Raw genomic sequence first — 15122 nt, forward strand, 5'->3', positions numbered from 1 at the left:
TAAAGATTGTAAGGTCATTCCAAGTGAAAATTTAAGTACCCAACATTGTTTATTAGTTTTAGATTTTAAGTTTAAGAGTTGTAAAAAAAAGAATACTAGGACTCATCTTTGCAGAATTAGATGGAGAAACTTAAAAGACACAAATAAAATTATTTTTATGAGTAAAATTCAAGATTTCAAAATTTGGGATATTCATGAAGAAGCAAATGTGATGTGGGATAAAGTAACAAACACTATTAAACAAGTAACAAAAGATGTTCTTGGAGAATCAAAAGAAAAAATATTTACAAATAAAAATAATTGGTGATGGAATAATAATGTGTAAGAAAAGATAAAATATAAGAAGTTATGTTATAAAAATTGGTTTAATTGTAAAAGCTTAGAGAACTGAAAGAAAATATCAAACGGCCCGCAGAGATTAAAAGAACAATCTGTGACGCTAAAAATTCTGTTTTTAATGATTTTTATAATAGATTAGATACTAAGGAGGGTGAAAAATATATGTATAAACTAGCCAAACAAAGAGAAAAGAAAAGTAAAGATTTAACTCAAGTAAAGTGTATTAAAGATGAAAATCAAAAAGTACTTTTCTTAGAAAAATCTATTACAGATAGCATACTCAATTGAAGTGTGGAAAGTCTGTAGGACCTGATGATATCCCAATTGAAGTGTGGAAATATTTGGGAGTTTCTTGGCTTACTAAACTCTTTAATATTATTTTAAAAACTAAAAAGATGCCTGAGGAGTGGAGGAAGAGTATTTTGATCCCCATTTTTAAGAATAAAGGGGATGCACAAGAGTGTGCAAATTATAGAGGAATTAAGTTGATGTGTCATACTTTAAAGTTATGGGAGAGGGTAATTGAACATAGGTTAAGATGCATCACGAAAATTTCTCATAATCAATTTGGATTTATGCCTGGCAGGTCTACTATGGAAGCTATACATTTATTGAGAGGTTTGATGGAGAAGTTCAGAGATAATAAGGAGAATCTACATTTGATTTTTATTGATTTAGAAAAGCTTACGATAAGGTTCCAAGAGATATCCTTTGGAGAGTTCTCGAGAAGAAATGTTTGATATGACTTATATTCAAGTCATTAAAGATATGTATACTAGAGTTGTTACTTGTGTTCAAACTGAAGGAGGATTGACAGAATATTTTCCTATTTCTGTTGGATTACATCAGGGATCGGCTTTAAGCCCATATCTTTTTGCTTTAGTTATGGATGGTCTTACTGGTAATCTACAAGAGGATGTACCTTGGTTTATGCTTTTTGCTGATGATATTCTTCTCGTGGATAAAACGAGAGAAAAAGCCCAGGAAAAACTTGAATTATGGAGGTCTACATTGGAGTCTAAAGGCCTTCGTTTAAGTAGAACTAAAACTGAATACATGGAATGTAATTTTAGTAGTAATAGCTCTAGTGACAGAAGTGTGACTTTGGGTGATCTAATTATTAAAAGGTGTGAACGATTTAGATATCTTGGGTCCGTTGTCCAAAGCGATGGTGATATAGATGGGGATGTTAATAGTAGAATTCAAGTTGGTTGGTTGAAGTGGAGGAATGCTTCGGGCCTTTTGTGTGATAGAAAAGTACCGCTAAGACTGAAAGGAAAATTTTATAAGATGGTGGTGAGACCTGCAATGCTCTATGGCGCTGAATGTTGGCCTTTAAAAGAGAAGCATAATAATAAGTTAAGTGTTGTCGAGATGAGAATGATTAGGTGGATGAGTGGCTTTACACTTAGAGACAAAATGCGGAATGAATATATTCGTGATAGGGTTGGTGTAGCTCCTGTGACAGACAAAATTAGAGAAAGTCGTCTTAGATGGTTTGGTCATATTAAACGTCGACCATTAGATGATCCGATTAGGAGAGTAGATGTTTTAAATTCGACTTGTGTTAAGAAAGGCAGAGGTAGACCTAGGAAGACTTGGGCTTATTGTATTAAAAATGATCTTAATTTACTAGAACTAAATGAAAATATGACACTAAATAGGACGCAATGGAGAAAAAGGATTCATGTAGCCGACCCCACGTAGTGGGATTAAGGCTTTGTTGTTGTTGTTGTTCTTGTATCTGTTTCAGCCGATTCCGAGTAGAATTGTTAAACGGGTTTACAAATATTTGAGAAACCAAAGTTTATCTTGCAACAACTGACTTTATCTTGCTATTTCAATTATAACACACTCATTTTATAGTGGAGTTGGATGATTTTGCTATCGATGGAAGTTACAATTTTTTTTTGTCATCCATTACAGCATATTCTTGGTAGGATCTTTACAAGTTTTACCTAAATTTGAACACTATTCAATTTTATCTTACACAGTTAAATATCTTGGTTGCAATGCTTAAGAAGATAAAGAAATCACTTCACAAACACAAACTATAACCTGGTATCACAAAATAAGTCTTTTAAATGCAAAAAAGAAAATAAGGAAAAAACTTTGCCTATTGGCGCAATTTTTACATGGTTATAACCTTTCCATAGTCTTTGTACATTGATAAGTTTCTTATAAAATGGTTGCCTACGCACTAACCATTGTAACCATATCTTCCAGTCAAAAAACATCATGATTAATAGCACCCAACCTCAATATAAAGCAACCATGAAATGAGTCCTTGCAGTGGCAAGAAATATTACATAGTATGAGTTAAAAGTACATCAACAACCTTTCAACCCACATGATTCTAAGCGTATAAAAAAACTATATAATTAAGAAAAATCTTTAGGATTTTTTTAATAAAATCAAGTTGTAGTCTTTTATAAATTAGGAATGAGAGAAAACATATAGATATAAATGAACGTATTAGATTGTGGAAAGCAGAGAGAAAAAACCTCAAACTTTCCACACATGAAATCCTCTTTTGCTGATAACATAAAACCCTTTGGAGTTCTGACCAATCCGTATCTCTCTCTCCCTCTTCATCCAGTATTAGTTTTTGTTCTATAAAAGCCAGCAGGCTTAGTTCCCTTTCACTGCATTGCCTTACTACATTGCAACCAACTACGAGTTTTCTCTTACTACAATTCCCAAATTTACTTCCTTTCCACTCCAAGCTGCTGAAACTTGTCAATATGGTTGTCAACTAACAGAAAGTTTGTGACAATTATCAAATATGATAGTTGCTCAAGTGAAAAAACAAATAGAAATAGCCACTAGATATTTAACGAGAAAAGCTACAAAAATCTTATGTGCCACTAGATTCTCCCCTTCAAAAAAATGGTGAACAATGCAAAAAGAAAGTTGTAGCAATGGACACCATTGCAGGCTTAAACAAAATAACATGCTACACAGTAAAATAAAACTCAGGAATATTGAATACAATATAAAATACGGGACAGACATTATAATGCTTGCGCCAAATAATAGCAACTAATTGTTTGCTGCTCGTATTAGCCAAAATCATGGATAAATTTTTAGTTCTCTTCGAATAATTATAGCCATTGAGCATCATTATAGCAGCAGCTTATATAATATTTTAAATATAATACAATAAATGATATAAATTCTACAATCACCAAGAATCTTCCAATAACACTAAGAAAAGCCCAAGGAAATTAACATTTAAGTTAAGCACAATTCATATTATAAACAAAATAAAGAAAAAAATTTCCTTTTCAACATATCAAGTAAAGAAACTTGATTCAAGAAAAAGCATGGCACCCTTTAATACTTTGCTTTATGAAAGCCCAAATCACTGGCAAGAGTATATTAGCATATTCTGATGATGTGATCAAATTTTATAAAATCATCACCTAATCACATGAAATGTTGGTCTACATTGGAGTCTAAAGGCCTTCATTTGAGTAGAATTAAAACTGAATACATGGAATGTGATTTTAGTAGTAGTAGCTCTAGTGACCGAAGTGTAACTTTGGGTGATCAAATTATTAAAAAGTGTGAATGATTTAGATATCTCGGGTCTGTTGTTCGAAGCGATGGTGATATAGATGGAGATGTTAATAATAGAATTCAAGTTGGTTTGTTGAAGTGGAGGAATGCTTTGGGCCTTTTGTGTGATAGAAAAGTACCGCTTAGACGGAAAGGAAAATTTTATAAGACGGTGGTGAGACCTGCAATGCTTTTTGGCACTGAATGTTGGCCTTTAAAAGAGAAGCATAATACTAAGTTAGGTGTTGTCGAGATGAGAATGATTAGGTGGATGAGTGGCTTTACACTTAGAGACAAAATGCGAAATGATTATATCCGTGATAGGGTTGGTGTAGCTCCCGTGATGGACAAAATTAGAGAAAGTCGCCTTAGATGTTTTGGTAACGTTAAGCGTCGACCATCTGATGATCCGATTAGGAGAGTAGATGTTTTGGATTCGATTTATGTTAAGAAAGGCAGAGGTAGCCCTAGGAAAACTTGAGTTTATTGTATAAAAAATGATCTTAATCTATTAGAACTAAGTGAAAATATGACACTAAATAGGACGCAATGGAGAAAAAGGATTCATGTAGCCGGACTCCACGTAGTGGGATTAATGCTTTCTTATTGTTGTTGATCACTTAATCACATGAAAACATTTAGAAACAAGTTAACACGATTGAAAAAGAGAACTGAGAGTTAAACTGAATAATATTAAAAAAATATGTGAAATAAGTTAAATCTAATATAGTTGGGTAATTATTTCCTTAAAACTTGCTAGTTCAACAACAAGAGAGACACAAATCTATAGATTCATCCATTTCAACAGAAATAACATGTGTTTTAAATCAAAGTTTGGGAAAAATTTTTAGTTTGTTGTTGAAAAGAATATCAAGCAGTGAGATTTGATTCTTCCCCAGGTTAAGTTTTCATATAACTGGTCCACATATGACATCCAATTTGAGATGCAAAATCCTCTCTCTGTTGGAGTTAGTGTCAATATTTCCAACTACTAAGCTTAGCTTAGATGCAGAGGTTTGAGCAAAGATATTTTTGTCTTACATGAGCAGGTGATGACGGAAATTGTTGAGCAAAATGCTAAATATTAGAAGCAAGCAAAAGGTACAGGAAAGCTAATTCATTAAAAAATGTGACTTGGTGTGTATTAGATTGAACAACGAGAGATTTCATATAGATTCTTTTGGGGAACTCGAGCTGAGGGCTGATGGTCTGTTCAGAATAACCAATATGATTAATGAAAATTCCTACATGATTGATTTGTCAAAAGACTATTTTTTTGCTGCATTTAACTCTGTTGACCTTTCACCTTAATGCTGTGGGTAAATTTTTGTGAATTGTGGAGCGCGTCCTCCGTCCATCAAGAGTGGAACTCTCTAATTCAGAAGTACTGGTCACTTTCTGGATAGGTTTTGCATGCCCTAGCCCCCTTGAGCTTGGTGACCTGGTCATAATTTACCTACTTAGGTTATAGAATTTGGGTTTTTTCTCTTGGAACATTTAAGTATATTGTAAACTTCTATTTGGACAAAATTTTTGGCTTTTGTTTATGCAATTTCGAGATCAAGTTATCTAATTTCAACCTACCGTTATATCATTTTTCTTGTTCAAGTGGTGCACTTGTATCTTGTTTGAGATTAGGTGGTGAATCTCTCTTGGTGTTCGTGCTCACTGACATCAATATTTCACAGCATTACCTGCTCTTTGTCCCCTGGACAGCCGTTTTTCATTACCTTTTAACCTCCAAAAACTTCATTAAACTTCCTCTTCTTACCTTTCTAGAACACCTCATCACTAGATCCGATCCACCAATATCTTTTAGGAACTCTAGAATAGTTGGTGATATTTGAATGTGCACTTGGAGCACCTCATGGATACTCCAGGGGGCATTCTACATAAATTTGAATATGAGTAGAAGGATGTATGATTTCACAAGAAACAAAGTTATATGTTTGAATTTGATACATGCAGTCTTTTCTAAAAAAAATTAATTATTTTTTAAAAATTAAACGTTGCCATTTTTCATTTCCTTAATTTGTGCTCATGTTGAATTATACGCATACTTATTTTTGTGTGAGTAGAGGCTAGCATTGGCATGTGGTCCCAAGCATAAATTGATATTTAGTATGCATTTATGAATTTTTTTTTAAACATGTTTGTTTAGTGCATTTTTTTTTTAAAAATAATGTTAACTTGTTTTTTAAAAATTCTTAAAACACCTAAACGTTTTTTTGAGTATTCTTAAAATCAACAAAACATGTTAAAACATAAATAAAACAAAATAAAAAAAAAATAAAAAAGTGATTTAAAACGACCTTTAAACTTCTCAATTTCATTATTTCTTGAAGTTTTTAATGAGATACAACAATATAGAATGACAAAGCGAAATATTTTATTCACAACAACAACAAATCTTTATCCCACTAAGTGGGCTCGAGTGCATTAATTCTTTTGCTTTAAATACTATTTTCATAAATTTCATTGAATAACTTATTAAAATATCCCACCCACTTATGTTGAATATCTTCCTCAAGGAAAAATACTTCTTGATTTTTATCTTTAATACACTTGAGATACCACCGAGTGTTCTTTTATCTTTTTTTTTTTGTTTGACTAGTTTATACATATACCTTTCACAATCTTTAGTATCTTATCGATTATAAAGAACACTAAAAGTATAATATTTAGCATCACAAATTGTTTTCTTATATGTCTTACAGGTCACCTTATATTTTTCTTAGTTCTCTAAGCTTTTACAATAACTTATTATCTTTTTTTTTAATCTTTTCTTACACATTATTATTCCACCGCTAACTTTTTTTTTATAATTTTTTTTTCTTTTAATTTTGAAGTTACATCTTTTGCCACTTGTTTAATAATGCTAGTTACTTTATCCCATAGACTTTTTTATGAATGCCCCAAAATTTAAAATCTTGAAATTTACTCAGAAAAATAATTTTGTTTGTCTTTTAGGTGCCCGAATCTAATCTTATGACAATGTTTCATTATATTTTTTTTATCTTCCAACTCTTTATTTTAACATAAAAACTAATGATCGATGTTGAGTATTTAAATTTTCGGTTGCAATGACCTTACTCGACTATCTTTTTTTTCATAAGAATTTTGTATTTTCTTAGATTCATTCTTATAAATAATAATATGCTTATCTCTTTTGTAAACTAAATTATTCGCAATAACAAATTCACAAGCTAAAGCAAAATCTATTAGGTTTTATATTCTTCATTAATCACTCTAAAATCGTAGTTACCGTGAAAATTTTTAAAATCTTCTACCACTCTACCAACATATTAGTTTAAATCTTCTCCAATAAAGTTTTTTTCTTCAAGAGATATCATTTGTATTAATTCATTTAGGTCATTCTAAAATTCTTTTGAATCCTTATATAAACCTATTTGAGGAGCATAAACACTTATAACGTTAAAAATCTTAGTATCAACAATAAATTTAGAGCTATAATTTTATCTTCAACTCTATTAATTTTTACAAAATTATGTTTTAAACATGCTATAATTACACCTATACCATCTCTACTGGAACTCCTACTTGAATACCAAATTTTAAAACCTAAGTTATCAATTTGTTTAGCATTTTCATCAACCCATTTAGTTTCTTTAATGCATAAGATATTTTTCTTTCTATAGACCATAATGTCAACTAATTCTAAAAATTTACCTATGAGAGTACCCATATTACAAGATCCTATCATAATATTAATTTTATGGACTAACTTCTCTGACTGCATCCATTCATAATATGTGAATCTTTATTTATTACTGCACTTGAGTGTAGGCGTAGCTAACCTTACACATTTATTACTGTATTTATGTCATCCAACGTGTCACTTCCACTGGACTCTCTAACATTTAAACAATGATTTAAATGATTCATGACATGATATTTTCGACTAAAAAATGTGTTAGCTGTCGACTACCTAATGCATTTCATTTTTTGCTTATGGGGTTTGGGATCCGACAATGACTGTTAATTTTATGCTTGCTGTCGAAATTTTCTTTTAATGAGTAGAAAAAATTTGTAATGTTCTAAAATATGTAAAATATAATGAACGAAGTATGGAGGAGATGGTAGAAAAGTCAAAACTATTACTTTTTTGATTAAGATATATTATGGATTAGGATTTATAGGGTAAATAAAAATGAAGGCTGGAGATTTGGATACTATTCTCTAGTTAGGCATTTAGAGTGAAATTAACAGGTATAGTTTAAAGATGATTAAGTTAAATAAAGTAAATTAGATATAGAGTTATAGCACACTTCATGATGGATGTCTTAAAAAACCCTACAAATGCTACATTGTGAAGAAGAAATTATAGTATTGCAGCAAATGTCTGGAAAAATATAAGGAGCCAACCATAAAAAAGGTTTGAAAAAGAGAACTTCATAACTACGAAAATTTAACAGATTTGAAGAAAAGACAATGGGGGAGAATGATGGGATTATCTAAAGTAATTTGCCATAGTACTTCTTTGCGGTTGATTTTCAAATTTAATCTAATTTCTTGATAGAGAATTGTGAATTGCCTTTAAGGAAGATGAAGCGTATAGGGAGACAAAGGGCTCTCTTACTGGAAGATTTGTCTCGGCTCTTTGAGATTTCCAAGGTTGACTAATAAACAGAAGGACATTTTAGATATCAAAAGAATTTTTAATAGAATATCTGTGCATTGGGCCTTAGTGTTACATCATTGACCTTAGGGACCTAAATGTAATGTTTTTAGAAACACATATCTTGTTGAGGCACAATGCATTCATCAATGACATGCAGGTAATTCGATATGAAATGCTAATATGAAATTATCAAATATATAAATTGTGATGTTCAATATATTTAGTTGTATTAATTTTGAGGACAGTACACAGGTAAAATTTATTTAATATATCTCAAATTTTGAGAGTTGTAGGAGATACCAGAATAGTTTTATTATTGATCATATTTTAAGTTTTCATTCATATGGATCATAAAAAGATTGGCTTAAATGAGAGTAACCATTCTTATGTTTTTGATCACCACAAACTTCCGAGTACTTATGGGCATTCATTTCATCAGCTATTAGATTGCTCATTTTATGAAGTACTCACCTACTTCATCATTTTTGTAAATGTGCAGCTTTTATTATTGAATTGTGATTGGGGCGCCAAGGATATTCTTACAAATGAACATGTTCTGGGATCAGCAAAATGTCAGGTTTGCATGTACTTGTGTGGCTTGTTTCAAGATGAAATTTCAGTTCTCGATATTTATAATTATGTTCTTCTGGTGTTCTTGTTTTAAATTATTTAAATTGAGCCCCCCACCACACACACACACACACATAATAGAAACTCATAAATTCTGAAGATTTTGTTTTAGTACGGTTCCTTTTTTGCTTATTATATTTGTTTTGATGGTCATTTTCATTTGGGAGAGTTGTCATTCTTTCATATTCAAGAAACACTTTGAATATTTAAGCAAACATATCTACTAGTCAGAATGCTATTGAGCAGCCTCTTTTATAGCTGCAAAATGTTTTTCCATTTTTTAGGTGGAAATCTATCTGGAACTTCACCATATTACTACCCTTTATCTCTGCCAAAACTTCCCAGCAACTTGCTAACAACTTTCACCTTGGTTAGATATGCTCCGAATGCACCGTTATATTCCTTCACATAGGTCTTTACGAATCTCTGTTTATCTGCTTATTATACTTTATATTCTTTTCTTCTTTTGCTCATCTACATTTTATTTTGGCGCATGTTACTCTCTTGTCCCGCTCCAGTCACTTTCTTTCAATTGTTGATTTCTCTTTTTTGTTAGCTTCTAGAAAATTAATGTCCTAAGCACAAAAATTATTGCTGGCTATGATGTCTCAGTATAAAGCCTGACATTTATTTCCTCAACTTCCAAAACATTCAATTTCTAATCTGCATTTATTGGTGAGCATGATAAGCCTGTTATTAAAATTCGATGATCTTTTTGATGAAGCAAGATGTAGCATTTTTGGGAAATCTTGTTGGGATGCTTTTCATCTCCTGTGCAGATCGATTGTACTAGTAAGGTGTTACATGTCTGTTTACTGCACTCATCCTAAGTGGTCTAGGATTTTTATTTAATTTCAATTTAATTGGTTCTTATGAAAATTATTATATTATGCATTTACCGGTTAGCAAGTGTGGTTTTTTTGAAATTTAAAAAAACATAGTTTAACATGGCTCCGTACTTGAGAGCTGAAGTGTTATTTTGGCATAAAATGACTATATATTGAAAAACATGTATTGAATGAAAACATAACATTGTTCATCCTTTCGTAATTGTAAAATAAGTTTTTTTTTAAAAAAAAAATTAATTTCATTTACTAGTTCTGTTACTTGCATACGTACAATTTGGAAGAACGGCAGTTCTGCGTTGGCCATTGGAGGGAATAGGTTTCTCATATACAATCAATGGAAAACATTGCCATGTTCAGTTTTCAGGTATTGTAAAAAATATATTTTTGCATTCATTTATTTTCCTTGTTTATTTGTTTATGTAGGTATTAGCAGAGCTTCTGCCGCGTTTAAGCATTGGAGGCCATAGGGTTCTTATTTTCAGTCAATGGACAACAATGCTGGACATACTTGAGTGGGCATTGGAGGTAATAGGAGTCACATACCGACGTCTTGATGGAAGGTAAAGCTTGTTTGCCTGTAGCATTTATATTACTTTAGATCCAAACCAGTTATTTTACTGTTTCATCTTTATGTTTTTAGTACTCAAGTGACCGAGAGGCAGACCATTGTGGACACTTTCAACAATGATCCTTCTATCTTTGCATGTTTGCTTTCCACAAGGGCCGGAGGGCAGGGTCTAAACTTAGTTGGAGCTGATACGGTTATTATACATGACATGGATTTTAACCCCCAAATGGATCGTCAAGCTGAAGATAGGTGTCATCGCATAGGACAAGCTAAGCCCGTTACGATTTACCGGTAATCTGTTAATTACTTTAATTATGCTATGTGTATTTGGAGAAATATGAGCTAGAATATAATGTTGGTTAGGAATTCCTGAGGAAGCCACTCCAACCAAGTACTTTTTGCCTTCATCAATCTTTCTTAATTTGTGGTAGTTGTCATTTTATGCTTAATGCATTGATTGTCTACATCATGGATAATGGGGAAGTTACATAAAGCACGCCATAATGTTTCTGTATGAGGCTTGTATGAGTTTTTATTAATCATCTTGTTTCCATATTTTGTCAACTGAGTTGACTATATTCTACTAAAATTGGGAATTGACTTTTATATATATTAGAACTTTTGATCTTACATGGTTAGTTTGTAGCATTCCTTTTAAGTTACATGATGTCAATCTAAATTTAGAATTTTGAAGAACAAGTTTTTTTAATGCAGTTTCTATTATTCAAGTAACATTATCTAATTCTTATTGAGCAAGTTACTTGAATCAAAGCTCTCTGTATTATTCTATAAATAATGTTGATTTTGCAGGCTTGTGACTAAAGGCACTGTTGATGAGAACATATATGAAATTGCCAGGCGGAAGCTGATATTGGATGCTGCTGTTCTGGATTCACGGACAGAATTGGAAAACGGAAATGATCTCCCTCAAAAGACTATGGGAGAGATATTGTCATCCCTTCTTTTAGTGTGAGCTTGGTTGTGCAGAATAGGAGAAGGTAAGCAAAATTTTTGCATCCATCATACTTCCATATACATTCTCAGTTGAACAGTTGAAATTCAAAATTACTTGTGGGTTTACATTCACAAGTACCTCCATGGGCTGCTATGATTCTCTCCGGTCAGCTGTAATTTTGTTTTTATTTTATTTTTTATTTTTTTTTATAAAAGAGTTAATGACAGGAGATACAGATTACAGCCCAATTTTTCTGCAAATCAAGGTTTACAAAATTTTTGTTAACATTGTACGATTAGAATATAAGAAGTTCCCAGAGATATAGGTAAGCATAGCCGATTAGTGCAATGCTGCAAATCTCGACATTCAGTTTCAAAATTAATGAAATCCACATCCATGGTCTTGAGCAATAAATAATTTTTTTTTTCCCTCAAAGTTTTTAAAAGAATCAAAGGTGTTGCATGAGGATCTAAACTTATTGCTTCTCTTTTTTATACTGTGTTAGGCTACCTTTAATGAACTGACAGTTGCATCTGCAGAATTTTTACTGAGGTTCTTTTCATGTATTATGGAATGGATTGGAAAGGGAAAAAAAGCCCCCATTCTACGCCAAACTTACATTGAATTTTTTAACCTACCTCTTGGCATAAATTCATGCCACAATTATTTGGCTGGAAATAGCAAAACTCAGTGCAGGGAAAAAATGATAATGACCTGAAAGACTAGTTTCTCTAAAAGCTTCTGCTTGGTATACAGAATTATTATATTTATAGTAATCTATAAGCAACTTTACAAGCATGCAACATAACTGAAGGTGAGAGTTGGTGACGGAGGAAGATGTTTTGATTTAGGAGTGAGAATCACACATCATTATCATTAACCTTACTCTACTATTTGGTGTTGGCCTTGAGGATTATCATTTTCAATCCATTCTCTATCCTCCAAGTATTTTATGAGATGTTTGCATATTCGTGCAATTTTTCCTTTTATAATCTTCATACATATCTTTGTTGATGCTTTTTATTTATTTTTCACATTAATTTTGTGTATTCATCTTATTATAATCATATCTATGCTGTACATCCTCATATTAAGTGTAATAACGAGCTCTTTAGCTAACTGATTTATTTGTGGGTTCCTTGGGTTAAAGTAAAAGGTATGTTTTTAACCTGTTTTAATGATCTATGATTAAATATTTTTAGTTGTGTGGAATTTGATTTGTAATTGATATTGCATCATTCTTATTTGCAATTTGCATTGTGCTTGATTATCTAGTTCTTGTGTTATGATTTCAACTATTAAAACATTTTAAAAAATAATGAAATGTTTTTTCACTAACATATTTTTATTCTCATTATCGCTTCACTAAAAATATTTCTCAATTTTATTTTTCTTTTGTTTTTGTTAGATTTTTATCTTGAAAATTTCATATTTGCAGTACATTTTGGCTTACTATTAGACTATATAGTTTAATAAAGGACCCATTAAAGAACAATTTGCATTTTTCACTGAGCCGTTGTCAGCTTAGGGAAATCGAGCTGAAAAATGAGAATGAGTATTCGTTAGCGGCCTGGAGAATCCACTCATTCCCTTCCAATCAATGTTTTTTTTTTTGAATAGAAGCATGTGTCTTATGATGAAATATTGTTTGATTCACTTTCCATTCAATGCATTTGATATGATATTGATTTTGATCCTTATTCTTAGAACTGCTAGGTGATTAGTCAACCAGTAGTGTATGTCCGATTCCGGTGTTTAGCAGAATAACAGCACGCTGTAAGATATTTTTTTTTTTTTGGCGATTCAGAGCCCAAACTGAAATTTATGAGGGTGTTTTAAGCGTCAGCATTTGTCTAGTTTGACTTAACACCTAACATGTCACTTCTCTGGCCAAAAACTCTTTTTTTCTTTCAATTTCATTCCTTGCTATTTTGGCCTAACCTACTTCCCTAATGACAAAGACATCTTATTTCTTACTTTGTCACACCTCTTACTAACCATTTCCATTATGTCACGTTATTTATTTAGATCAAAAATTTTCATTAGAGATGTGAATATACAGAGTGAATTTAGATCAAATATACCAGTGATCATATTTATATTAACATGAAAGATTAAATTTATGATTGTCGGTCAATTCTATATTAATTTCACAATGCATTTTTCGTCTATTTTATTAGATTGAACTCCAAGTCTTACAAATCTTAACAATCAACTTTTGTTTTGAAATATTATACATTATATGCTATGCACAAATTTAGGAACGAAGTGCTAAAAGGGTTGCAACTGTTGGGATTGACAACTTGAAGAGGTAAAAACAAACAATATTGGTAAGTAATGAGCAAGTTTGATGCCTGACAGGCATTAAAGGAGCTCAAATGGTGGAGACCTAATTACCAATTTTGTTATTAAAGCTAGCTGGCTTTAGTATAAGCTTGAGCAATTAGGATTTAATGCTTATAAAGGCTAATAATAAACCAGAATAGATAAGTCATGTGTTTCTTGGCTTGTTGGTTAAAAGGAACTTGAATGTTTGTTAGATAATGTTTTGTATTGAATGTAATCTAAATGGATTGTAGCTCAGGAAAATATGAAAGAATTCAATTGCCTCTTCAACCCCTTGTTAAAATTTTTCTATTTCACTTTGGAGTTTGTATATGTTTAAAACATGCCAAATGTTTTTTGGCTATTATTGGAGAATGCATCAACTGGTGCTTTCATTTTGTGAGGATTTGATTTGCTTGATGTAATGAAGGCAATGCAAAAAAAAACTAAGTTTCAATAGATTGAATTTCAGAGGTCTATTCGATATTTGGAAGTCCAATTCGTTGCAATCAACTAATCTTCAAGTCACTTTCAAGAATTTGTTACAAATATGGATGAAAGAATTGATGCTTTCTCTCAAACAAGGCATCCTCTATCCCGTAAGATGATGGGGTGCTGTTAATATCGTATGTCTACTAACATCATCTTCTTGCATTCCTTTATATTTTCTTCCATGAGGTTGATGATGATTAAATTAGCTCAATTTTTTTTTGGCTAAACTGTAAAGAACTAGGTTATTAAAGCTGATGAATATTTTGATTTGTATTGCATCGCTTTATTTTAGGAAGATTTACATATATAATTTACATATCTAACATATAAATTTTAATATTTATATTTATAACACCTTACTTTTGCATGAGTAGACATTTAATTTTCAAGGAGTTTATAGTAATTATAATTTTTATGTGATATTAAAGATTCGAGTGCTATAAATCAAATAATTAACATTTAGGTGTTAGATATATAAATATATAGGAATTGTGTAGTATGTATGTAAATGCTCTTTTATTTTATATGGGGGGAGTAGCAATGACATTATACCAATAGTCTCATACAAAGTAGTGTGAAGTGTCAAAATCTGACAGTTTCATTCAATTCTTATAAGCTTATTTTGGAGTTTCATATTATGAAGGTTTACATGAACATCTATCAATGCTATCTTAAAATGGCTCGGTGATGGAATATTAAGTAACATTTAAAGAATTAGCTTATGCAATATTTGATTTTTTTTTAAATTTTCTTTAGTTATTT

The 15122-nt window shown here is 31.4% G+C and overlaps 1 protein-coding gene across 2 annotated transcripts in view; it reads left to right on the forward strand.

Annotated features, from left to right (window-relative positions):
• Positions 1-14457, forward strand: part of LOC110038442 (protein CHROMATIN REMODELING 19) — a 46708-nt gene extending 32251 nt beyond the window's left edge. The window contains exons 9-13 of one of the 2 annotated variants that reach the window (XM_020743289.1): positions 9042-9119; positions 10444-10580; positions 10661-10879; positions 11399-11586; positions 14341-14457. In XM_020743289.1, coding sequence (XP_020598948.1) covers positions 9042-9119; positions 10444-10580; positions 10661-10879; positions 11399-11561 — 597 coding nt within the window. In that variant the 3' untranslated portion in view covers positions 11562-11586; positions 14341-14457. Of the gene's footprint in view, positions 1-9041; positions 9120-10443; positions 10581-10660; positions 10880-11398; positions 11947-14340 lie in introns of those variants that run through there. The other variant, XM_020743288.1, reaches the window with a different exon arrangement.
• Positions 14458-15122: the final 665 nt, after the last annotated feature.

This window comes from Phalaenopsis equestris, unplaced genomic scaffold, assembly GCF_001263595.1.
Source record: "Phalaenopsis equestris unplaced genomic scaffold, ASM126359v1 Scaffold232823, whole genome shotgun sequence".
In the NCBI taxonomy this organism is placed as follows: Eukaryota; Viridiplantae; Streptophyta; class Magnoliopsida; order Asparagales; family Orchidaceae; genus Phalaenopsis; species Phalaenopsis equestris.